Below are 25,044 nucleotides of genomic sequence, written 5' to 3' on the forward strand. Positions count from 1 at the left end.
AGGCTATCCTTCATATAAGATAGGGCCAGGGACTATTCATAGGATTCAGATATATTGGGCAGACTAGATGGGCCAAATGGTTCTTATCTGCCGACACATTCTATGTTTCTATGTTTCTATGCACCCGTGCGGAAAACTCGCTCGTGTGAAAGGGGCCTAAGGGTTTGACCACACAGTGAAGTTGTGTCGCAGTTGCGACACGGCAACGTTGCAGTCAAATACAGCAAGGTCACCCTTAGAATACTGGACGGTATTTTGTTTTTGCGTTTCTATTTTTCTTCCCTGTCTTCCTGAAGCCATAACTTTTTTATTTTTCCATTCATATATCCATATGAGGGCAAATTTTTTGCAGGACAAGTTGTACTTTCTAGTGCCACCAATTTATAAGGAATACAATTTAGCTGTAAGTGGAAATAAATTCCAAATGGGGTAGAATTAGAAAAAGAATGCAATTCCTCCACAGTTTTATGGGTTTTGTCCCTATGATGTTCCCTATGCGGCAAAACTGACCTGTGCCCTTCATTTTCTAGGCCAGTATAATTACAACAATATCACATATGTACTGAAAAAATAAATGAAAACTTTGAAAAAATTTTTTTTTTTACATCACCATATTCTGACCCCCATAACTTTTTATAGTTATGTCTAAAGAGCTGTGTGGAGGCTCAATTTTGTGGGATGATCTGTAGTTTTTATTGATTTTAAAGTGTGTGCGTCTTTTTGATCACATTTTATAAAAAAAAATTGGCTAAGAGAAGTGAATGGTGAATCAGCCATTTTGATACTTCTTTCCATTATGCCATTCGCTGCATTGGAAAAATATTTTTATTGTACGGATGTTTTGAGACGCGGTGATGCCCATGATGTTTATATTTTTATTATATTTTTTATTATTTATTTTTGCATTCTAAGGAAAGGAGGGGGTGATTACAATTTTTATATATATATATATATATTTTTTTGTAGCCCCTCTAGGAGGCTACAATGTCCACTAGTTTAGTAAAATCTCTAATTGCTGGTCTCCTATATTGGCCTGCCACCTGCAGGCCAACATAGGAATCAGTCTATTAGAATTAACAACCAGAATCCCTGATCGTCGCATAGGGATGCTGGTTTAAACCCAGGTTTTTTGGTTATTTTAATTGGCTTGTAGGGCTACGTGGTACTAGACCACAGCATGGCCATATTGCAACTGAGACACGACCTTGCCATGTGGTCATACCCCAAGATAGCTAATAAGTTAAAATCCAATTAAACTATTTGAGCCATTCTTCTTTAACCGAGGGTGCTCCATGCACAGTCACTAGTGGATGTGATGACGAAAATGATTGTATGTGGGAAATTGAAGATAACATACTAAATAAATGTTTAATTCAACAAGAAAGTACAAATACCTAACGTTAAAGGGGTTGCCTAACAAAACTGCAGAATTAAAGACCAGCAGGATAAAAAAACAACCACCCGCTCAAAGTCCTGCCTTTCCTGACAGGTTGCTGTGTTTGCACGTATATACAGCAGTCTGTTACTTACCACTATGAGGGGTGGGGACTGGCCAGGGAGCTTCATGAATACAGCGCTAAGGGGGCATAACTACTGTGTGGGGGAACTAATGAGGCATAACTATTGTGTGTGAACATTATGGGGGCATTCTACTGTGTGAGGGAACTAAGGGGGCATAATTACTTTGTGGGGGCACTAAAGAGGCATACTAATATGAAAGAGGCACTAAAGGAGCATAACTACTATGTGGGAGCACTAAGGAGCATGACTACTGTGTGGGGGTACTAAGGAGGCATAACTACTGTGTGGGGGCTAAGGGGGCATAACTACTGAGTGGATGGGGGATCATATGGCAGGAGTAGACCGTCTTGACTAACCATGTGGGGAAATGGGTTGTGAGGAAGTTGCTTGGGGTGGGGCCCCACTTTTTCTAGTTACACCCCTGGAAGGTGTGGGAAAAGATTAAGTAAAACATGCAATTTATTAATTTAAATATGCTATTTCGAAGTTTAGGAGTCATGTGGGCGGTTCTTTCAGTGATTGACAGCTCTCCCTGTATACTTAGTCATGTTGCCAGTCACTGAGTGGCACCACCCACATGACACATAAGCATAAAATGAGCAGAGATTTAAATGCTTATCTCTTCCTGCTCGCTAACATGGAACCTGTAGATTGCACTGCATTTTCGAGATGATGGGTTCATGCCAAACATAAAATGTGCACTGGCCATCCAGGCTCTGAATCTTCCATTTTCTTATGTTTAACTAATTCAATATCCTAAATAATCAATAAAAGGATATCATGCAAAAAACAAACAAATATACTTGAATGATCATATTACATACGATAAATAAAAGCCTCTGTTATACCAGCTTTGTAAGTGCTTATGGTAAGAGATGAATTAGCTGTTAACCTTAGTTCAGAGTCTGACTAATGCTAATTGATTAAGTAATTTAAGTACTTGTCATAGTGAACTAAATAAAAGAATGGAGTGGACCATCTCTAATTTAATTTAAAGCACTGGACCACATGAAAATGTAATGCATTACACAAAACACGAGATGGATATATTTCCTCCAGACTGGCTGGTGCCGGCTTTAATTTGAAAGTTATCCGTTTTCATAGTAAGGTAACCAAGAGTGGCAGGGAATCAAATCTCCCTTGTTTTTTTCTCCTTGTAGATAAATTAGTTTTCTGAGGTACTACAGAGACAGGAGTCCAATATTGCCAGTAAAGTTAAGAGCATGCCAGTGTCAAAACGGCTCCATGATTTTGCTTAGCCACATTAATTATATGTATACAAATTATGTTCATACATTATATAGCGATAACGAATGGCTGCAGTGCCAGGCATTTTCCAGGATTTTAATATTGATGACCTATCCTCAGGATCAGCTGGATGAAGAGAAGGCCGCGCTCAGTGAGAGCGCTGCCTTCCCTTCGTTGTTTACCTACTTGCCGGTGAGCAGGTGTAATTACAAGCTGTCCCATTCAAGTGTATAGGAAGTGAATGGGACGGCTTGTAATTACACCTGCTCACCGCTGCGATGTTGACGGCGGGCAGGTAAACAATGAAGGGAAGGCAGCGCTCTCGCTGAGCGCTGCCATCTCTTCAACCAGCTGATTGCCGCATGTCGGACCCCTGACGATCTGATACTGATGACCTATATGAACGTATTATGTTTCCGTGTCTGTTCTGTTTGCAGATTGGATGAGGACCCATTTATTTCAATGCATCCGTATGTCCGTTCCGAGGTCCCGCAAAAAATATAGAGCATGTCCTATTCTTGTCCGTTTTGCGGACAAGGATAGGCGTTGTTACAATGGATCAGCAAAAAACAAAACAGATGCCAAAAGAACGTCATCCGTATTTTTTGCGGAGCAGTGTTTTGCAGACCTCAAAACACATATGGTCGTGTGAATATAGCCTAAGTCAGGCATGTCCAAACTGCGGCCCTCCAGCTGTTGCAAAACTACAACTCCCAGCATACCATAATAGCTGTAAGCTATCCAGGCATGCTGGGTGTTGTAGTTTTGCAACAGCTGGAGGGCCCCAGTTTGGACATGCCTGGCCTAAGTCATCAATATTAAAACCCCAGAAAACCCCAGAGTGGTTGCTCCATCTGGAAATTCATGGCATATTAATAGTTTGCCATAAATGTCTGACAGGTGTGGATCCAAACTCTGGGAAGCATAGAGCGGTCTTAATTTGTCCTGCACTGGTGTAAGGCACATCCCTGATAAACCCATAACACCATATGACCCACCTGCATGTCGAATGCGTTAAGGGAACAGGTGTGAGCTGTACAATACAATACTGCAGACACCCACAGTGATAGATTTGATAATGTTGAGATCAGGACTTTGTGGAAGTCTTTTCTTTAAAGATGGCACCTGCTCACGAGTGCAGCATGCGCCATAACCACCTGGTTTCTACTGTTTTAAACAACAGAGACCTGGGGCTAATGTCTGTGATTGACAATAATGCAAATGCAGCAAATGTGACCATAGCATCTGAGAACGGTAGAACCGGAAGCCACAAGCTTCCTAACTCGGGACGCTGTCCTCTGTCTGAAATTGGGGAAAAAGTTCCATAGTAGTAAGCCTGAGGCCTCTTGCACATGACTGTAAGGCTTTCTCAGTATTTTGCGGTCCATTTTTAACAGATCCGTTGTTCCATTTTTTGTGTTTCTGTTTCATTTCTGTTCCGTAGTTCCACAAGAAATCTCCGTATGGTTTCCGTATGCGATCCGTTGTTTTCGGATCACAAACAGAAACATTACATTTTGAATCATTAATGTAATGTACAGTAATGTGTTTTAATATACACATGAGCAAAGTGGGCACGGATCCGCAAAAAACTGATGACATACAGATGTGTTCCGTATGCAGTCCGTATTTTTTGCAGACCCATTGACTTGACTAGAGCCACGGATCGTTATTTGCGGGCAATAATAGGACAAGTTCTATCTTTCAGCGGAACGGATATACGGAAATACGGAATGCATACGGAGTACATTCCGTTTTTTTTTGCGAAACCATTAAAATGAATGGTTCCACATACGGACAGCAAACGGAATCCGCAAAAACGGAGTGGAAGCGGGGAAAAAAAAAACGTTCGCGTGCAAGAGGCCTGAGGCTGTACAATGCTTCCAGGCTGATTATTAATATATTCAAATGTTGGCCTGCAGGTGGCAGGACTGTATTGGAATATACTGAATTTTGTATTCTGTAATGGATAGAAATCCATTACAGAATACAAGTGGCAATCTAATGATTGCAAGTTACAGTCACTTAAGGTGACCTAAAAAAGTAAAAAAAAAAGAAAATTTAAATCACCCCCTTTCCCTAGAATTTAAAATAAATAAACAATAAAAAATAAACATAATGGGCATTGCTATGCCTGAAAACCCTTTCAGGACTGGGTGATTTTCTGCTTTTTCATTTTCTTACTCCCCTAAAGCCATAACTTTTTTATTTTTCATTCACATAGCAGTATGAGGGCTTGTTTTTTGTGGGATAAAATGTACTTTCTAATGGCACCATTTATGGTTGCATACAATGTGATGGGAAGTGGGGAAAAAAATTCCAAATTGGGTGGCATTATAAAATAAACACCATTCCGCCACAGTTTTATGGGATCTTTTTTTTACACTGTTTAATATGCGGTAAAACTGACCTGTTACTTTTATTCTCTGTTACTTTGGGGAAAAAAAATCATTTTTCCTTTACATTGCCATATTCTGACCCCTAACTTTTTTTATGTGTACGGAGGTATGTGAGGGCACATTTTTCTTGCAGGACGATCTGTACTTTTCATTGATACCATTCGGAGGTGTTTATGACTTTTTGATCACTTTTTATTAAAAAGAATTTGTGGGAGGTGAAGCGACTACAAAGTGACAAATTGGCCAGTTTGAGTTTTTTTTCTGTCTCGCCATTTGTCATATGGGATAAATATTTTTATATGTTAATAGTATGGGCATTTTCGCACATGGCGATGCCCATGATCTTAATTTATACAATTATTTATGTATTTTTATTTTATTTTTGGTGAAAAGGGGGTGATTCAAAGAGTTTTCTTTATTTTCATGACTATGAAGATTGTAGATTCACACTAAAGGCATCAAAACTATGAATTAACACATGTGGAATTATATACATAACAAAAAAGTGTGAAACAACTGAAAATATGTCATATTCTAGGTTCTTCAAAGTAGCCACTTTTTGCTTTGATTACTGCTTTGCACACTCTTGGCATTCTCTTGATGAGCTTCAAGACGTAGTCACCTGAAATGGTCTTCCAACAGTCTTGAAGGAGTTCCCAGAGATGCTTAGCACTTGTTGGCCCTTTTGCCTTCACTTTGCGGTCCAGCTCACCCCAAACCATCTTGATTGGGTTCAGGTACGGTGACTGTGGAGGCCAGGTCATCTGGCGCAGCACCCCATCACTCTCCTTCATGGTCAAATAGCCCTTACACAGCCTGGAGGTGTGTTTAGGGTCATTGTCCCGTTGAAAAATAAATGATGGACCAACTAATTGCAAACCGGATGGAATAGCATGCCGCTGCAAGATGCTGTGGTAGCCATGCTGGTTCAGTATGCCTTCAATTTTGAATAAATCCCCAACAGTGTCACCAGCAAAGCACCCCCACACCATCACACCTCCTCCTCCATGCTTCACAGTGAATACCAGGCATGTAGAGTCCATCCATTCACCTTTTCTGCTTCACACAAAGACACGGTGGTTGGAACCAAAGATCTCAAATTTGGACTCAGACCAAAGTACAGATTTCCACTGGTCTAATGTCCATTCCTTGTGTTCTTTAGCCCAAACAAGTATCTTCTGCTTGTTGCCTGTCCTTAGCAGTGGTTTCCTAGCAGATATTCTACCATGAAGGCCTGATTCACACAGTCTCCTCTTAACAGTTGTTCTAGAGATGTGTCTGCTGCTAGAACTCTGTGTGGCATTGACCTGGTCTCTAATCTGAGCTGCTGTTAACCTGCGATTTCTGAGGCTGGTGAATCGGATGAACTTATCCTCCGCAGCAGAGGTGACTCTTGGTCTTCCTTTCCTGGGGCGGTCCGCATGTGAGCCAGTTTCTTTGTAGCGCTTGATGGTTTATGTGACTGCACTTGGGGACACTTTCAAAGTTTTCCCAATTTTTCGGACTGACTGACCTTAATTTCTTAAAGTAATGATGGCCACTCGTTTTTCTTTACTTAGATGCTTTTTTCTTGCCATAATACAAATTCTAACAGTCTATTCAGTAGGACTATCAGCTGTGTATCCACCTGACTTCTCTACAACGCAACTGATGGTCCCAACCCCATTTATAAGGCAAGAAATCCCTTATTAAACCTGACAGGGCACACCTATGAAGTGAAAACCATTTCAGGTGACTACCTCTTGAAGCTCATCAAGAGAATGCCAAGAGTGTGCAAAGCAGTAATCAAAGCAAAAGGTGGCTACTTTGAAGAACCTGGAATATGACATATTTTCAGTTGTTTCACACTTTTTTGTTATGTATATAATTCCACATGTGTTAATTCATAGTTTTGATGCCTTCAGTGTGAATCTACCATTTTCATAGTCATGAAAATAAAGAAAACTCTTTGAATGAGAAGGTGTGTCCAAACTTTTGGTCTGTACTGTATATATATACACATATATATATATAGCTTGAAAAAAGCTCTTCGTATGAGCTGAAACGTTGCCTTCCACATGGGTGAATAAACACCATTTGTTTTTTACTTAGAGTGCTGTCCAGCTTTCTTCATTATCTATGCGGGGTAAGCAGCTATATCCCTGGACCTAGCACCCGCCAACTCTATTTTTGTCCAGTGCCGCCATCTTGTTCCTTCTTTTATATATATATATATATATATATATTTATTTATATTTTAAAAACTTTTTTTTTACACTTTTGAATAGTTCCCCTAGTTAACTATAGCAAGCAATCATTAGATTGTTTTTCTCATAGTCCCCAATGCATTAGCAGGCACAGGCAGGCTCTCCAAAGAAACTAGTGTGTGGTGGCCACATACCACTCCTGAATACAGGGGCTTCCACATGCTGCGTCTGGCTCCCCCGATCTTTGACAGGGGAGCCATAGTACAGACAGTAGCGCGCAATCCCACTGGTCTTTAATTTCCTGGATGTCGTGGTCACATTTGACCACCGCATCTGAGGGCTTAAATGTATGCGATCGGCGTTATCAGGGCAGTCGGGAAGGGGTTAAAATATAAAAATATACAAAACCTCATTCATACTCTAAATTTGTATCAATCAAAAGTACCAATTGCTCTGCAAAAAAAAAAAAAAGAGCCTTCACACAGCTCCGTAGACCTAACTATAAAAAAGTTATGGGGGTCCAAAATCTGGCGATGCCAAGAATTTATTTTTTCCCAAGTTTTGTTTCTCAGTACGAAAACACAAGAAAAACGATACAAATGTGGTATTGTTGTAATCGTACTGACCCATAGAATGTTTTATCGCATAGGGAACACCGTAAAAAATAAAACCATTTTTTTTTCCAATTCCACCCTATTTGGACTTTTTTTTCCACCTCCCTACTACATTGTATGCAGTAAATGGTGACATTAGAAAGTATAACCTGTCCCGCATACAACAAGCCCTCAAACGGCTATATGAACAGAAAAATAAAAAGTTATGGCTCCAGGAAGGCTGGGAGTAAATAATTAAAATGCAAAAACTGAAAATTGCAAGCTGAAAGGGATAAGCCTCCTACACAGCTGTTTATGTTTCTGTTAATTAGCGAGTTTCATCCTACATATGAAAATGATGATCATTATCACCTGTTTGGTATAATTAGTTAATCATACACCTGACTATAATCCTACAATATCCTTGATTGTGCAAGTGATTATAGAAGAACTGATGCTGTTTTAAAGCCATAGGGCAGTCGCACCAAATATTGACTTCATTTAATTCTCTTTTGTTCATTCTCTTTGCATATTCTTAATTGATAAAAATAAAACTATTAACAGTTCTATTTTTGAACCAAGGCTCTGGACAGGAAGTCAGTAACTTCTATATTCATTCCTATGAGACTGACATTGAGGCTCCCCTAGGAATACATAGAGAAACTGACTTCCTGTCCATACATAAGATGATGTGTTATTTGGAAAGTCAGAGTGCTGGTCACAGCTGAGGATCAGAAGGGAAATTATAACTCACAAATACAGTCACTGGTAAGACGGTTATATTCACTACAGCATCATGTATCTTTTTAACAGGTCAGAGAATAAAAAAAAAATTGTGGGAATGTTCTTTAATAAGTACATCAAACCATGCACACCATTTTAGCACATAAAATATATACATGTAAAATATGATTACACCTACCTCTCCCTCTTCAATCTCTGGAAATGTTTCTGTTTTATCATTTGCTACCTTGTCAGAGTTAGCTTTGCTAGAAAGTCCTCTCAATAATGGGCAGAGCATGTTAAAGTCACTTGATAATTTTAGCTTTGGTGATTCATAGGGTGTTTGATCTTGACCATCCATTGGTCGAACATATGCAGTTGGCTTTTGCTGGATTGGATTTGGTTTAGAGACAATGGAAGCTGGAAAGTTCTGCAAGCAATGTGAGCTATTGCTGTTTTTGTTGCAAGTCTTTTCTTTGTTGGGGAAGTCCACTTCTAGATTGCAATTTACTTGTGATGTTGGTATCTGTCTATTGAGGGCCTTATCCATTGTACAAGTTAAAATGTGATGCTCATTAGAATTTCCAGATGACACTGGGCTTAATAAGCAGCTTTTATTTTTTTCTGTTTTGTGGTTTTGTTGTCCATATTTAAAATCGGTATTGGGAGAACCAGTTGTTCTTTGGTTAGCTTTTCCTAATGATTTCTGTCCATCAGAGGAATTTTCAGCTTTTTGCCAGTCCATGGTGGCTCTGGGAGAAGTTCTAGGTGTGATACCAATCTGTACAGTGCGACAAACTGAGTAATGACGTTCTGCTGTGTTCTGTTGGTAATGTTCCTCTTTGTTCCCCTCAGAGATTCCAACTGCTTCAATTTTTGGAATGCCTACTAGATGACTTTGGTTGGATTTTTCAGTCAATAGGTCTTTCATCTCATCATAGTTTCCAAGTGTACTTTGTATACGGGTTGAAAGCTCATCTCCTTTACTGGTCTAAGAAAGAAGGAAACAATGTAAGATTAATAGAGTTTCCTCTGCATAAACATTTTGCACTTTATATACCGAAAAAGTTATAAATGAGTAAAGTTGGAGTTAGAGCTATTTGTGTTAATTAAGTCAGTACTGGAGTTGTTCTTGTATGATATTGGTGCAAGAGGTTAAAGAACAATCCTAGTCATAATATAATGAACAATATTAGCTACATATCTAACTTCTGAATCATGACTGCACATACACTATAGAAATAAAGACAGATCATGTACTTTACCTCCTAGGCTCCTATATTCCATAAAGCATGCTTTGTGCTGTATATGCTATGAAAATAGCATTAAAATGGTTTTCTGAAATTTAAATACTGATGACCTATCCTCAGAATAGGTCATCAGTATCTGATCAGCGGGGGCACACATCTGGGACCCCCAAAGATCAGCTAATTGAGAAGGCAGTGGCACTCCTCTGAGCGTCGTAGCCTTGTCCATGGTCAGCAAGCACAGGTCTGTATATTGTATAGCAGCTGTACTTGGTATCGCAGCTCAGCCATATTCACTTCTATGGGGCTGACCTGTGCCTAGGCCATGTGACTAATGAACATGTTGTCACTGGCCTAGGGAAAGCTGAGAGAAGGCTGTGGCACTATTGCAAGCACCGCTACCTTCTCAAATAGCTGATTGGCAGGGTTCCCTACTGTTGGACCCCCACCAATCAGATACTATACAGAGGATAGGTCATCAGAAGTTATGTCTCGGAAAATCCCTTTAAACACTATCCTTCTCCAGAATTGATATTGTTTTGTACTTGTTTTGGCCGTAAAAAATTTTTTTTCCATTAAGTCTTTATTTCAAATTTTTAACCGTTTGTCTTCTATAACCGACATTGTTAACATGTTTCAGGCTGCTGTCTCTTTCACAATCAAATCCATCAGAGGAACTAATAAGAAGTTCAGCAATTCTTACATGCACCACAACGTAAATTGTGCACTGTTGGCAAGTGTAAGTGTAAGTGTATGGAGCAGGCTCACACGCTAAGCTTGCTCCATACATGGCGAGTGCAGGCTGTGTAATAGAGTCAGAACCCAGCCGCAATTACTGGCATCAGAGATAACACTGATCACATTTAACCCCTCAGATGCTGTGGTCAATAGCGACTAAGGCATCTGAGGGGTTAGATAGAGAGAGAGGGGCTCCTTCTGTCATCCGATCAAAATCGTGCCTCTGATAAAAATCGTGGGGCTTTTTCAGTTGCTACAACAGCCTGGGAAGGCTCCCAGTGCTGCCATAATGAGCTGCCTAAAAGGAAATCTCTCAGAATCCTAAACATTGCAATTATATTCTATTGCAGTCTATGGGACAATTGATCAGGGGATCACATGTAAAAGTCCCCTAAGAGGACTAAAGGTTACAGTAAAAAAAGTTTTGTAAAAAATAAAAATAAAAAATTACATAATTGCCACATCCGAAAATGTCAGAACTATTCAAATATCAAAAATATTTTCCTAGACAGTGAATGCCATAATAGGAAAAAAATCTGATTAGTTTTTTCTGGTCAGCTCGCCCTGTAAAAAAAAAAAATCTTGAAAAATGATCTAGTCAGATGTACCCCTGAAAGGTACCAATAAAAACTACAGCTCACCCTGCACAAAAAAAAGCTCTGTAGCGAGAAATATAAAGAAGTTATAGGTGTCAGAAAATGGTGATACGAAGAAAAAAATGTTTTAAATTTTGTTTTTTTAAAAATTAAAACTGTATAAACTTGTGCCAGGGATCGTGCTCTCTCTCAGGGGGTCGTACTCGCAGACTTCTTCACGGACACCAGGTTTAAGGTCCATTTATTTGGCAGTCTTCACACACCAGCACAAACAAAGTAAAAGAAACACCTGCCCGTCTAGGCACTAACTAAACAAATATGACGTGTCTCTCTGACTCACCTATATATCACAGTTCACACATTGTTTCAGGTGCGGTCCAGCAGCCTCCAGGCTGTAGCAAATACGAGTCCCCCAAATTCCAGGCTATCTCCCAGCCTCGTGGCCCCTCAGCCTAGCCCGGCTGAGACCACACTCACACAAAGCCTCTGCAGGTCTCTGTTCCAAATCACTCTCTCTCTCTTCCCAGACTGACACACTGGGAGGTGCTTTACCCCAGCCTGATTAGAACAGGCCTCACCTGGGGATCCCTTACTGCTAGGGAAAACCTGCCCCGGACTGGTGGTGGTGGGGGGTGGATTGGGAGGTCCCACTGCCAAAACCTACCATCCCAATCCAAGTAAAATCCTGCCCCGAATAAATAAAGAAAATAGCTTCAGCAACTATATTTACTGAAGCCAGCATCATTTTGGATTTTACCCACCTCAGCCAGTTGAGGAACCTGGGAAAGATATAACCCCCTTCCGGGACTTTCCCATGCATTTTAAAGTTCACATCGCCACACTTGGTATTGCAGTCATTATACTGACCAATAGAACAAGGTTGTCATGTGATTTTTTTTTTGTGACTGCCATAAATGCAAAGCCCCAAAAAACCTAGGTGAAATTGTAATTTTCTCCAATTTCACCCCACAAAGAATTTTTATATTTCATAAGGTATGCCTCCTTGTTTGCCAAGTATTTTGTGCTGCTCATAAGATGGCGGCTGATGGGAGGTCATGAGACCAAGCAAAACACCTCCATGTGATGTCTTCTTCATTCAAATACACTGCCCCTGTAATCTGTACTTTACTGTTGGTACTTTATAGTCAAGTAGTTGATGTCAATAGTTTTAACTCTACAATTTTCACTTTCAATGCATCTCCAGACTCTTGCTTTCAGCTTCACAGTGGCTCTGATGGATCTGTCTGTAGCCTTTATCTCTGGACTCCTGAGAGCTCATAAACACTCATTTAAACTAAATTCTTATAAAACTGATCAGAATTGAGCTATAATGAGTGTTTATGAGCTGTTAGGAAAGTACAGATAGGCTACAGACAGAGCCGTCAGAGCACTCTCTGCAGGAGTCTGCAGATGCATCGAATATATTTTATCCCAAAATTAGTAGAATGCAATTATTAAAAAATCCCCCCAAAGATGTCAATAGCCTTTAAATACAGGTCTATGCTCGGTATCAGAAAAGCCCAATCTCAGACCAGTATTAAGAAGAAAGTAATCAGCACTGAATGTTGGACATAAGACTAGAGGGAAACAAATTGGTACTCCAGGGTAGAAATATTCTGCCTCCTTGGTTCATTCATTCATTAAAGATGAACTGTCCACTCTTCTGACATGTTTTTTTTAGTAAATACTTGTATACCCCATGAAATAATTGGAGCATCTTTACTTAACATTCTATGTTTTTTTTTTTTTTTTTTAGGTGTGGATGTGCCCAGGGCTCAATAGAGCGCACAATAGGGTAGTATGTCCTAAGCGGTCTAAAGGACAGAAACACTCAAAAGTTAAGGCTCACCTTTTGGGGGACATCCTTTGTAGTAGGATGTCCAGTCCCTCCAGAAAGGTAGTTGCATGAAGAATTGAAGATCCTGCTTCAGCGCTTTAAGACCTGATCAAGACCATCTCTAGTTTTATGATCTTCTTTATTCCATTTAAAAATGCATTCGGTATAAAATCCTCTATAAAATCCTTTAATTGTTAACCTGATGGATTAAGGGGATAATAATTTCCCGAAATGTGTTGTTTTTATACTGAATGCATTTTTAAATGGAATAAAGAAGATCTTAAAATTAGAGATCGTCTTGATCAGGTCTTGAAGCGCCGAAGCAGGATCTTTAATTTTTCATAACATTCTATTTTTGACATTCCTCCTAAAAATTATGAAAAAAATTGTCAACTGGGTGTTACCAGTTTGGTGTGTCCCTACAGGCGGATAGTTTTTAATCAATGCAGACTGTATCAGACTTCGGAGGGTCATGACCCTTTGACAAGGGCAATGTTAACACCCAGTTGTCAATTTTTTCAAAAATATTCAGGAACAATAACAGGCGAATGGCACAGACATGTGAGAAAAGATGCTCCAGGATTTTATTTTATGGGGAATACAAGCCTATACTAAAACAGACATTTCAGGAGATCAGATAGATCTTCTTTTAACTAAAAAGTCAGAGGCAGAATGTTTGCTAGGGAGGTGCTGGACAACCCTACTGAAATGGCTAGGCTTATTAGACAAGGCACCCCATGACACCAAACTATGTGACATGTCTCAAATGATAAGCTCACACTGCATTGGGTAAACACAGATCGGCTGCTGTCAATCCATGTAATTCATGTACATTTAGATGGAGACATTCTTTAATAATTATAACATTTTAAAAGCACATAAATAAGGCAATCTACAAGATTCTGCATTTGGTACCTTCTGCTCACGGTCTAAAAAAAATTAGCTTTAGTCATTTCTTATCAGACCTGGCAACAGACACCTGGATTCTCAAATGCTTACAGTGTAATCTGAGCTACTGTACTTCTAACAGATTGAAAATACTTTAAATTAGGTCAACACGACCTTCACTGTGGAGCACGTTTCTGTTCTGTGTGGGTTTTAATTATGCAAATTGCATTTTAAAGTACTCGTGTCATAGAAAGGAGTAGGGTGAGATTATTCAGCAGCATTACTACAGATGTTATGTTACTATATATTCTATTTTCACTGTAAAATAAATGATCAATTATGTGTTATTTTAATTGTTTTAATGTTTATTGTTCCGCACACCATTACAATATCACTATAATGAAAAGGGTCTGTCGCTATTAAACAACCTTCCTAAGCGATGATCATGAGCTTGAAGTGAAATTTCTAGGAAAAAATTATCAAGCAGGATAAGTCACCCATCGGTGCTTCCATTTTCCAAACTGTAATTATAAAACAACAGCTTGAATCTGATTATATGATTCAGACCTCTTTTCAAATACATAGGAAAGAGACAGAATACAGATATAAAACTGCTTAGCTATATCTACTCTTCACATGGCAGTATAATCAAAACTGGTCTTGTAGTGCCCTGGAGCAATGTTTTTTTCGAGTCTTGATGTGTCACGGTCGTATTGTTGTTGGACCGTGATGCGGTTGCCGTGCAGACTAGTTGCCTGGGGCAATGTGTAGTTTGCGGTTTGCACGTCCACTTCCCCTTTAAGGTGTGCCTCCCTGCTGTTTGGTAAGCAAGGGGTTTTAGGTGTGTCCTGGGTGTGGCCATAATGTGGATATTGAATCAAGTATTGGTTAAGGCTGAGCACTCATCACCTGGGCCATAGATGACAAAGGAGGATAAAAATCGCCTGAGTAGTAGGTAAACACCTAAGTGATTTATTATTAAAAAATTTGAATATATGACATAAAATGGTATTAAAAAACATGGTACATATAGCACAAATAAAATGAATAAAGTGCAATATAGAATCACGAATATGGCTGAGGTAGTTGCATATAGCAGCAATATAAAGTGACAGTATAGAATTGATGCGCTTAAATTGAGTCACTGCCTCAATATGGAGCAGTGTATGTCATCCAATGTTAGTGTTGGATTGTCCGATTCTGGATCATAGATGCTGAATGGTGATTAAAATCGTGACTTATAGTATCACATATAACAATCCCAATTTTCTCCCATCAATTTGAAAGCAATATTATTGCAAAAGAGGGTTAGGCAAAAGATAGCTGACTTGTATATTGTAGTTACACTTCACAATGGATATGTGACATTGTTGCAAAGTTGAAAGTAATTGAAGTGCCTTACGACTTGCGCACACAGTGGCGTTCCACGTGGCTGCAATGTCGGAAACAATGGTACCTCGTTACAAGTTGTCAGCTGGAATGGCTTGGACGATTTAGCGGTCACTTGTCTGTACAATCTCCAGTTGCCTTATAGACAGTCTGCGACCGTAGGAGTTATTCAGGTGATGTCTCCAGATGGTTGTCAGGATTCAAATCGTGACTGTCATATTGAGACAGTCACGATTTTAATCACCATTCAGCATCTATGATCAGAATCGGACAATCCAACACTAAACATTGGACGACATACACTGCTCCATATTGAGGCAGTGACTCAGTTTAGGCACATCAATTCTATACTGTCACTTTATATTGCTGCTATATGTAACTACCTCAGCCATATTAGTGATTCTATATTGCATTTTATTTGCGCTATATGTACCATATGTTTTTTTAATACCATTTTATGTCATATATTATTATTTTTTTATAATAAATCACTTAGGTGTTTACCTACTACTCAGGCGATTTTTATCCTCCTTTGTCATCTATGGCCCAGGTGGTGAGTACTCAGCCTTAACCAATACTTGATTCTATACTCTTTTCTGACTGGGTGAGTCATCAGGCTTTGAAGCACCCATTCCAGAGTTACCGACAGAGTGAGCCACCATACCTCCTTTCCTGGGTGATTCTGCCCTATCCTTGAGGGCCACCTTGTTGGACATAAATTATCTCCCCTTGTATCCTCCATGTACCCTACATCTCTTGTTGTATGGCTGGTGTGGGTTTATGTTCTGGGTGTGGTGTATGTCTAGTGCGTTGTTACATGTCTGGTCTGTTGGTGTTGTGTCCAGCATGTCTGCTAGACATTTCCCTTGTCTGTTAATTTCTCAGAAAGGGGGCCCCATTGGTTTCCCGGAGGGGTGAACCTGAAGTCTAGGATGTGCAGTTGCTGGTGTGCTGGTTCCTGGGTGTCTGTACGTACTGCATCAGTATGGTGTTGGATTGCAGTGCGTTTGTATAGGTTCCAGTTTTCTACGGTGTGTTCTTCTTTGGTGCCTTCCAGCAGATGCGGCAGGTAAGTGACCAGGTTTACTGTTACTCTTGGTTCAGTTGTCTCTAGCCACTGGTTACTTACCTGTCATTCTACTTGGTGTACTTTTCCTTTGTTTCTAGGCCTGCAGAGACTCCTGCTCTTCTGTGCAGGCCATCTCTCCCCTGCTTCTATGTGAGGAATTATCAGGGTGACTCAGGGTCCTAGGTATCCTGGGTATGAGCCGTCCTACCATCCAGGTCTGCTCATACGGTGAGGAGTTAGGGCGAGGATTAGGGATGCTTTAGGAGGTGACCTGCTCCCTTATCCCGGCATCCTGGCCTAGCTGCTTCCCTGCTTATCCATTATCATACTGTGGGGAGTTTACCCCACTCCCCATCGTGACATGATGTTTCTAGATATTTGTCCCTATTGGTGCTATGCAAAGCCATCAACTCACTACTTTAGTGCACTGTGAAGGGTTGTAACGCTGCGGCCCATACTGACCAAGAGGAGAGGGGAGAGGGATTCTCCTACCTCTTCTCTGCACTGCTGCACTGTGTTAGCAATTGTTTCAACTTTAAAGTTACATACGGCCCCCCTAGAAGAAATCCTATGGGAACACTGGATGAACCCGCTTACCTCGCTCGTTTGTCTACCCCGCTGATAGCATAGCTGACAGTACAGCTGACCTTCTGCTCTGACCGTGACAGCCAAAAAGAAGCAGGAGTGACCCTGGGCAGCGCTTTATCTCAGCTGTCGTCTACCCGCCTCTGAGCACTGCTGCTTCCTGCCTGCCAGCCAATGCTACTAAACTCCTGCTTCAGACTTCCTGCCAGCCTGACCAATAATGGTGAGTCTGATACCTTGAACTGTGCCCTATACCCTACCCTGTACTGTGCCCTATATCCTACTGTGCCCCTTTATACTCTGCACTATGCCCCATTATAATACTCTGTAGGAGGCACAGTACAGGAGTATAAGAGAATACCGCTGTACTGTGCCTGCTAACCTCTACTATGCCCCCTTATACCCTATACTGTGCCTCCTAACCTGTACTATGCCCCCTTACACCCTATACTGTGCCCTCTCATACTCTATACTGTGTCCCTAGTCACATTCTGTACTGTGGCCTCTTATACCCTTCTATACTATCACTCTATGGTGGCGTTATCCAGTCATAATATGGTGGTGTTATCCTGTTACTATATGGTGGTGTCATCCTGTCACTGTATCGTGGTGTTATCTTGTCACTGTAAGGCAATGTTATGCATCACTGTACGGCAGTGTTATCCTGTTACTGTATAGTGGCATTATACAGTCACTGTATGATGGTGTTATCCAGTCACTATATTGTGGCTGATCTTCGTCAGTTCCACAGATACAGTGGGGAAAATAAGTGTTTGATACGCTCGCGATTTTCCACCTTCAAAGGATGGAGAGGTCTGTCATTTTTATCACTTCAGGTACACTTATCACTTAAGGTACACTTCAACTGTGAGACAGAATCTAAAAAATAAAATCCATAAAATCACATTGTATTTGTAATTAATTTGCATGAAATAAGTATTTGATAACCTACCAACCAGCAAGAATTCTGGCTCTCACAGGCCTTTTTTCGTTTTTATTTGAGAAGCCTTCCTACTCTGCACTCATTACCTGTATTAATTGCACCAGTTTTAACTTGTTTCCTGTATAAAAGACACCTGTCCTCACACTCAATCAATCACACTACAACCTCTCCACCATGGCCAAGACCAAGGAGCTATCTAAGGACACCAGGGACAAAATTGTAGACCTGCACAAGGCTGGGATGGGCTACAGGACAATAGGCAAGCAGCTTGGTGAGAAGGCAACAACTTCTGGCGCAATTCTTCGAAAATGGAAGAAACACAAGATGACTGTCAAGCTTCCTCAGTCTGGGGCTCCATTCAAGATCTCGCCTCTTGGGGGTAAGGATGATTCTGAGAAAGGTCAGGAATCAGCCCAGAGCTACACGGGAGGACTGGTCAATGACCTGAAGAGAGCTGGGACTACAGTCTCAAAGATTACCGTTTGTAACACACTATGTTGTCATGGCTTAAAATGCTGCAGGGTATGCAGGGTCCCCCTGCTCAGGTCAGTACATGTCCAGGCCAGTTTTAAGTTCACCAATGGCCATCTGGATGATCCAGAGGAGGCATGGGAGAAGGTCATGTGGTCAGATGAGACCAAAATATAACTTTTTGGTATCAACTCCACTCGGAGGAGGAAGAAGGATGAGTACAACCTCAAGAACACCATCCCAACTGTGAAGCCAGTCTCCGGATCTGAACTGAATCAAAAATCTTTGGAGGGAGCTGAACCTCAATGTACCCCAGCGACAGCCCTGAAACTTGAAAGATCTGGAAAAGATCTGTATGGAGGAGTGGGCCAAAATCCCTGCTGCAGTGTTAGCAAACTTGGTCAAGAACTACAGGAAACGTCTGACCTCTTTAATTGCAAACAAAGGTTTCAGTACCAGATATTAAATTCAGTTTTACTATTGTATCAAATACAAATTTTATGCAATAAAATGCAAATTAATTATTTAAAAATCATAAAATGTGATTTTCTGGATTTTTTTTTAGATTCTGTCTCTCACAGTTGAAGTGTCCCTACAAAAAAAAACTACAGAGCTCTCCATTCTTTGTAAGTGGGAAAACTCAGAAGAATACTTATTTTCTCCACTGTAGCTATAAGGTATTAAACATTGATTAGCTTGCAGAATAATTATTATGTATACATTTTTTATTATATGTTTTGTGCACAGTAGGAACATAAATGCTCTGTTCATACATTGCGCATGTGCACCCAGCATACGCCAAGAAAAGTGTCTTTTTGGCATATACTGGGCAGCTGTAACTTTTTTCTTTGTATAGGAAAGCGTAGTCTGCTGCACTTTCCAATACAGATGCACACAGTAAAAAACATATAATTTTTTTTGACAATGGGGTAATATGGACCATGCATACCACTGTATGCCTAAACATACAACCTATTTCTTGCTGATTTGTAATGAAGTGTGAACAGAATACAAACATTATTAACATTACAGAATTTCTCAGATGACTTCATATACAAGGGCACAGTGGCTTCCTGTAGTAGCTGCTGTAGGCAGCAAAAATTTTCATGGTGCTAGTTTTAATATAGCACTTCCATGGTTTCCTTTGTAGCAATGTCACTGTACTGTTACCAACCTAACCTAACAAAGCCATTGCGGTAGAAATGGTGGAATGCTACTGATTATAGATATGTAAGTGTCAAAAATAACTCACTAAGAACATGCAGTGCAATGTACAGGCAGCATGTTATAGGTCAAGAGGAGCTGAGAAGATTGATATGTAGTTTTATGGGAAAAGATTCAGTAAAACTTGTAATGTATTCATCTAAACCTCTGGCCATTTTAGACTAAGGCGTCATGTGGGTGGTACTATTAATGATTGACATGTATGCACTGTCATGAAGCGATAAATAAGTAACACCACCTACATGACTACCAGAATATAGTGTAGATTTATGGAATCAATTCCAATAAAAGTATTTATTAATCTGCTCAGCTCCTCCTGCTCTAGAACATGCTGCCTACAAATCACACTGCATTTTTGTGGTGGCAGTTTCCTTTTTACCTGGGTCCATAGGTTTATACGGTTTTTTTTTCGCCTCTAATTTAGGAAAACCGATATATATACATTACCTTGTATGGTTCGCTGAAAAGGGGATAATTGGCAAGAAAGACATCATCACTTGGCTGCACATCTTGACTTCTCCTTTCCCATTCTTTTCTACGCAACACGCTTTTGTCCTGTTCATACCCACTGTCAAAAGGAAATGACATGTAATAATTCAGACAGTCACTTGTTAAAATTAGTAATAACACTGCGCACAAACCTGAAAAGGAGTCATCAAACAGATGGCACAGCAAGGAGAAACATGAATCTGATTAATGCCAGTACTAGCAGACTGAATGAGCTCTGCTCTCTGGATAAGCCTGTGTTTTCTTTGCACAGTGAACAGATAATTGAAAATCTTCAGGAAAAATAAGAAACACACAGTCATTAGTGTGGATCAGTGTGTCCTGAGCTTCATGGCATTGTGATGTGATAAAAGAATCCAAGAAACACTGTGACTGAGTCAAAATGATCGAAAAACTTTAAGAGAATTCAAAAAGTAAAGTTTAGAGTCTACAATTTATAAAGAAAAATGTAACCTTAGATGGTAAGAGATAGATTTTTGAAATAGAGAATGGCACAAGCCAAATTTATAAAGCATCTGGAGAGTATTTGTGGTTTATTTTTCTCACATTCCGGTATTTTTAAAATTTGGGAATGGGATCTAACCAGAAAACTGCCAGTCTGTGCCAGGTCAAATTAGTTTGTAGCAGTTTTGTACAGTTCAGCATGTGTGCCAAATTCACATATGGGATTTTTCACCTGACAACTTTTTTCTTCACAAGTCTGTCCAGTTTAAAAACAGACGGTGCATGGCGCTAGACAAGTCAAGGGCGCTATTAACAGATCTCTTTTATTAATAGATTCACATTCCCGAATTCAAGTGTATGTCCTACATTGGTCCATTCTGGTGGATCAGAATAGCTCATTCAAGTACGGGAGTGAGTAGAGATGAGCAAATAAATTCTAAACAAGTTAAATTTGTCTTGAACTTCCCAAAAATTAAAATTCCAGCCTAATCTGAATCTTTTGCTGTTTTTGCGTTAAAGGCACTTGAAAAGGTTTGGATACAGACCTAGGAGACCTCAGAATGTCGTAAACGACTTTTTAAGGCATTCTCAGCAATTTCGATTCAAGTTGAATTAATTTGTGCCTGAATCAAATCTGCCGATCGTTTCATTAGCATATGACCTGAAATTAATTTCAAGAAATTGGCTCATCTCTAGGAGTGAAAAAAAAGAATGCACATGAAAGCAATCTCAGTTTTAAACAGATCCGTGCCACCTTGAAATTGGATATATAATAGTTGTATGAATAATGCCGTTGTCTAAGTGACATATTTATGAAGTTGGAACATATACACAAATGACAAACCCTACATTGTTTATAAAGGTGCCCCAATATGTCTTTGTGGAGTTCAAAATATATGTATTCAAAATGTGACGTATGAACAGATTTCTTTTTTGTGACCTCTCTTACATGTGATCAGTCTAATGCTCCTGGCTTGTTTTAGTGGTACATCTCTTATTAGCTTGTTCCCTGAAGAGTTGTTAAAATTATGTGTAGCAGTAGTTTTCCTTACAGCCGCACTTTTATTTCCTGATCTCTGGTAATCAGCCAAGTCGTCAAACTACTCCTTAATCAATCCCCCTTTCTCTGACTGGTGTGACATGAGCGCAAGTTCTGAACATGAAAAATGCATGGCGACTGAATTGTGCCGCTGCACATCTGAGTGATTGTGATCTGAAGAGATGGAAACATGGAGGTTATTTAACTAAAGGCACCAGCAAAAAGAAGAGACCATGTCATTTATCTGTATGAGAGAAGGGATTTATCCTTGACGCACTCTGATAAATGGTATGGTTCTTTTGAATGTCACCTGGAGATGAAAATTTACTGCAGCACATATCTTAAGCTGCTTGTTTCCCCAGTTTTTCCTCATTCCCAAAAGAATCACACATTGTCATCTGCTTCTTCTGTCATCTGATTTGTCATTCATTAGTTTGGAACCTCTAGAAGCAACACACCTACAACCAACACCAAAGTAATGTATTCAAAAGTAGTTCCCCATTTTACATCCAAATCTGGAGACACTTATTTATCACCTCCGCGTCTGCCAATTTAGTGTGTTCTTTTCATAGTCATTCCCATAGTCATGACCCCGTACCTCAAACAGGTTATGCCAAGAAACATATTCTAAATTTTTCAACCAAGCACATGGATCTAAATGCTTTTGTTATTGCAAGTAATTAAACATTTTGTATAGCCAGTGAGTTATTCAATAAAATGTATCTGTATAGCGCCACCTGCTGTTTATTTTTTTCCTTATTTTTTTGTGGTTGGACACACTCACTTTAAATTTTCAGCTGACACCAGTCATGTGTTCTGTTAGAAGCTGTGGCATTTACAGAAAAAGAGCTACAGCAAAGAGGACATACCCCCTGAGCTGCCAACCTAAAGAGAATATAGCAAAGCAAATGCATAATTGAATGGGGAGATCTCTGGATCCATGTGGGGTACAGGGCTGGTTCTTGCTTTCTTAAAAAAAAGTGATTGTCATGTACTATATGATGTCTGATTTTCATTTTAATGGCAGAACCCCTTTAAAAGACAGACTACTTGATCAAGAGGATGGCACTCTTACATAGAGCAAGATATGTTCATATTACAATATGCATGACCCAGGAGATTACATAGTAAATATGGGTGAAAAAATACATAAGTCCATCAAGTTCAACCAAGGGAAAGGCGGGGGCAAGAATTTCAGAAAAAGGGGAGCGAGACCCAGATTTCTACACATTTTCATAAGCATTAATATCATTTACTTTTAAGAATTCATCTAAACCCTTTTTAAACTGTCCACTGTTCCTGCTGTGACCATGTCCTGAGGAAGTATATTCCTCAGATTTACAGTTCTTACAGTAAAGAATCCTTGACGCCTCTGGAGACAATTTTTTCTTTTCCAGTCGGAGGCAGTTCCCCTTGTCTTTTGTGGGTATTTTACATGGAACAGTTTTTCATCACATTTTTTGTATGGCCCATTTATATACTTGTATAGGTTAATTATGTCCCCCTTACACGTCTCTTTTCAAGACCAACTACATAAATTATTTTAATCTTTCCTCATAACCAAGACCCTCCGTGTCCCTCATCAGTTTAGTTGCTCTCGTCTGAACTTTTTCCAGCTCCAGAGCATCTTTTCTATGGAGGTTGAAATGCGTTTATGTAATAATTTAATTGATGGTATCACCAACAGCTTAGGTGAAGATTAGTGTTGATCGAGCAACAAAGTGCTTGGGTGCTCGAGTAGAACACTTTGGGATGCTCGGGTGCTCTATCAAGCACCCGAGCACAATGGAATTCAATGGGAGAACCCGAGCATTAAACCAGGCACCCTCCTGCTCTGAAGAGGGGAGGGTGTCTGGTTCACATGAAAAGGTCAGAAATTGATGGAAACACCACTGAAATGGTTCGGGAACAGCATGGGGAGGATGTCTGGAAGCATCTTGGACTCCCAGGTCGCTGCTGGGAACAATGTTGTCCGAGTAGTAAGCCAATTTTACAGACTGACAATAATATGCACAAAACCGAAGATAAAATCAATTTTAGAGGAAAAATTGTTAGGAAACATTCTTTACTTGTATGTAAAGTGCAAGTGCTGCCAAAAATTACAAGGAAGAGGCACTCCGATACAACCTGTATATCACATAAAGGAGGGCCTCATTCACATTGTGGTACAATTGTTCAGGTAGTGAGACTCCTACACACCCTTGAAAAATTATGATTGATGGCCTGCTGGTGACCCTCAAAAACATTAGGAGCAAGGGCCTGTTGGTGACCCTCTAAAACATTAGGGGCGAGGGCCTGCTGCTGATCTGACCATCAAAAAAATTTGGGGTGAGGGTCTGCTGCTGAGCTGACCATCGAAAAAATTATGGTTGAGGGTCTGCTGGTGAGCTGACTCTCTAAAACATTAGGGGCAAGTGCCTGCTGCTGATCTGACCATGGAAAAAATTATGGGCGAAGGTCTGCTGCTGAGCTGACCATCTGATACATTATGGGCGAGGGCCTGCTTCTGAGCTCACCATCTAAAACATTATGGGCGAGGGCCTGCTGCCGAGCTGATCATCTAAAATATTATGGGCAAGGGCCTGCTGCTGAGCTGACCATCTAAAACATTATGGGTGAGGGCTTGCTGCTTTGCTGATCATCTAAAACATTAGGGACGAGGGACTGCTGCCGAGCTGACCATCTAAAACATTATGGGCGAGGGTGTGCTGCTGAGCTGACTCTCTAAAACATTAGGGGCGAGTGCCTGTTGCTGGGCTGACCATCGAAAAAAATTATGGTTGAGGGCCTGATGCTGAGCTGACCAATGAAACAATTATGGTTGAGGGCCTGCTGCTGAGCTGACCCTCTAAAACATTAGGAGCTAGGGCAGCTTAATAAGCATGTTGATATGATTGAGGAGGAGGACAAGGATGAGAAAATGAAGATTGAACCATATATCCTTTTTTGTGGTGGAAGTGGTGCATGGGAATACAGTGTATTCAATACACCATAAAAGGCACATGGAATTTATTTGTGATATTTCAATAAAGTGCCTTTATGTGCAGCCACTTTCCTCTGGTGGAGTAAAGAAGTCAGGGGCAATCCAGGCATTGTTCATTTTGATGAGTCAACCTGTCAGCATTTTCAGTTGACAGTCGGATGCCCTTATCAGTTATTATGACCCCAGCAGCACTAAATATCCACTCTTACAAAACGCTGGCGGCAGGGCAGGCCAGCACTTCCAAGGCGTAGAGCGCCAGTTCGTGCCACGTGTCCAGCTTGGACACGCAATAGTTGTAAGGCACAGAGGGATCATTGTGGACGCTGACATGGTCTGCTACGTACTCCTTCACCATCTTCCAAAACTTTTCTCTTCTTGTGACACTAGGCCGCGCATCAGGGTGAGGTTACTGGC

The 25,044-nt window shown here is 40.3% G+C and overlaps 1 protein-coding gene across 1 annotated transcript in view; it reads right to left on the reverse strand.

The window, feature by feature from the left end:
* The window catches only part of LOC122923150 (AF4/FMR2 family member 3-like), a 131,560-nt gene that overhangs the window by 11,218 nt on the left and 95,298 nt on the right, over positions 1-25,044 (reverse strand). The window contains exons 2-3 of the mRNA XM_044273877.1: positions 20,105-20,225; positions 8,870-9,661 (exon numbers count right to left, since the gene is read on the reverse strand). Of these exons, the coding sequence (XP_044129812.1) occupies positions 8,870-9,601 (732 nt within the window). The 5' untranslated portion in view covers positions 9,602-9,661; positions 20,105-20,225. The remainder of the gene's footprint in view (positions 1-8,869; positions 9,662-20,104; positions 20,226-25,044) is intronic.

Source organism: Bufo gargarizans, unplaced genomic scaffold (assembly GCF_014858855.1).
Source record: "Bufo gargarizans isolate SCDJY-AF-19 unplaced genomic scaffold, ASM1485885v1 original_scaffold_1261_pilon, whole genome shotgun sequence".
NCBI classification, from domain to species: domain Eukaryota; kingdom Metazoa; phylum Chordata; class Amphibia; order Anura; family Bufonidae; genus Bufo; species Bufo gargarizans.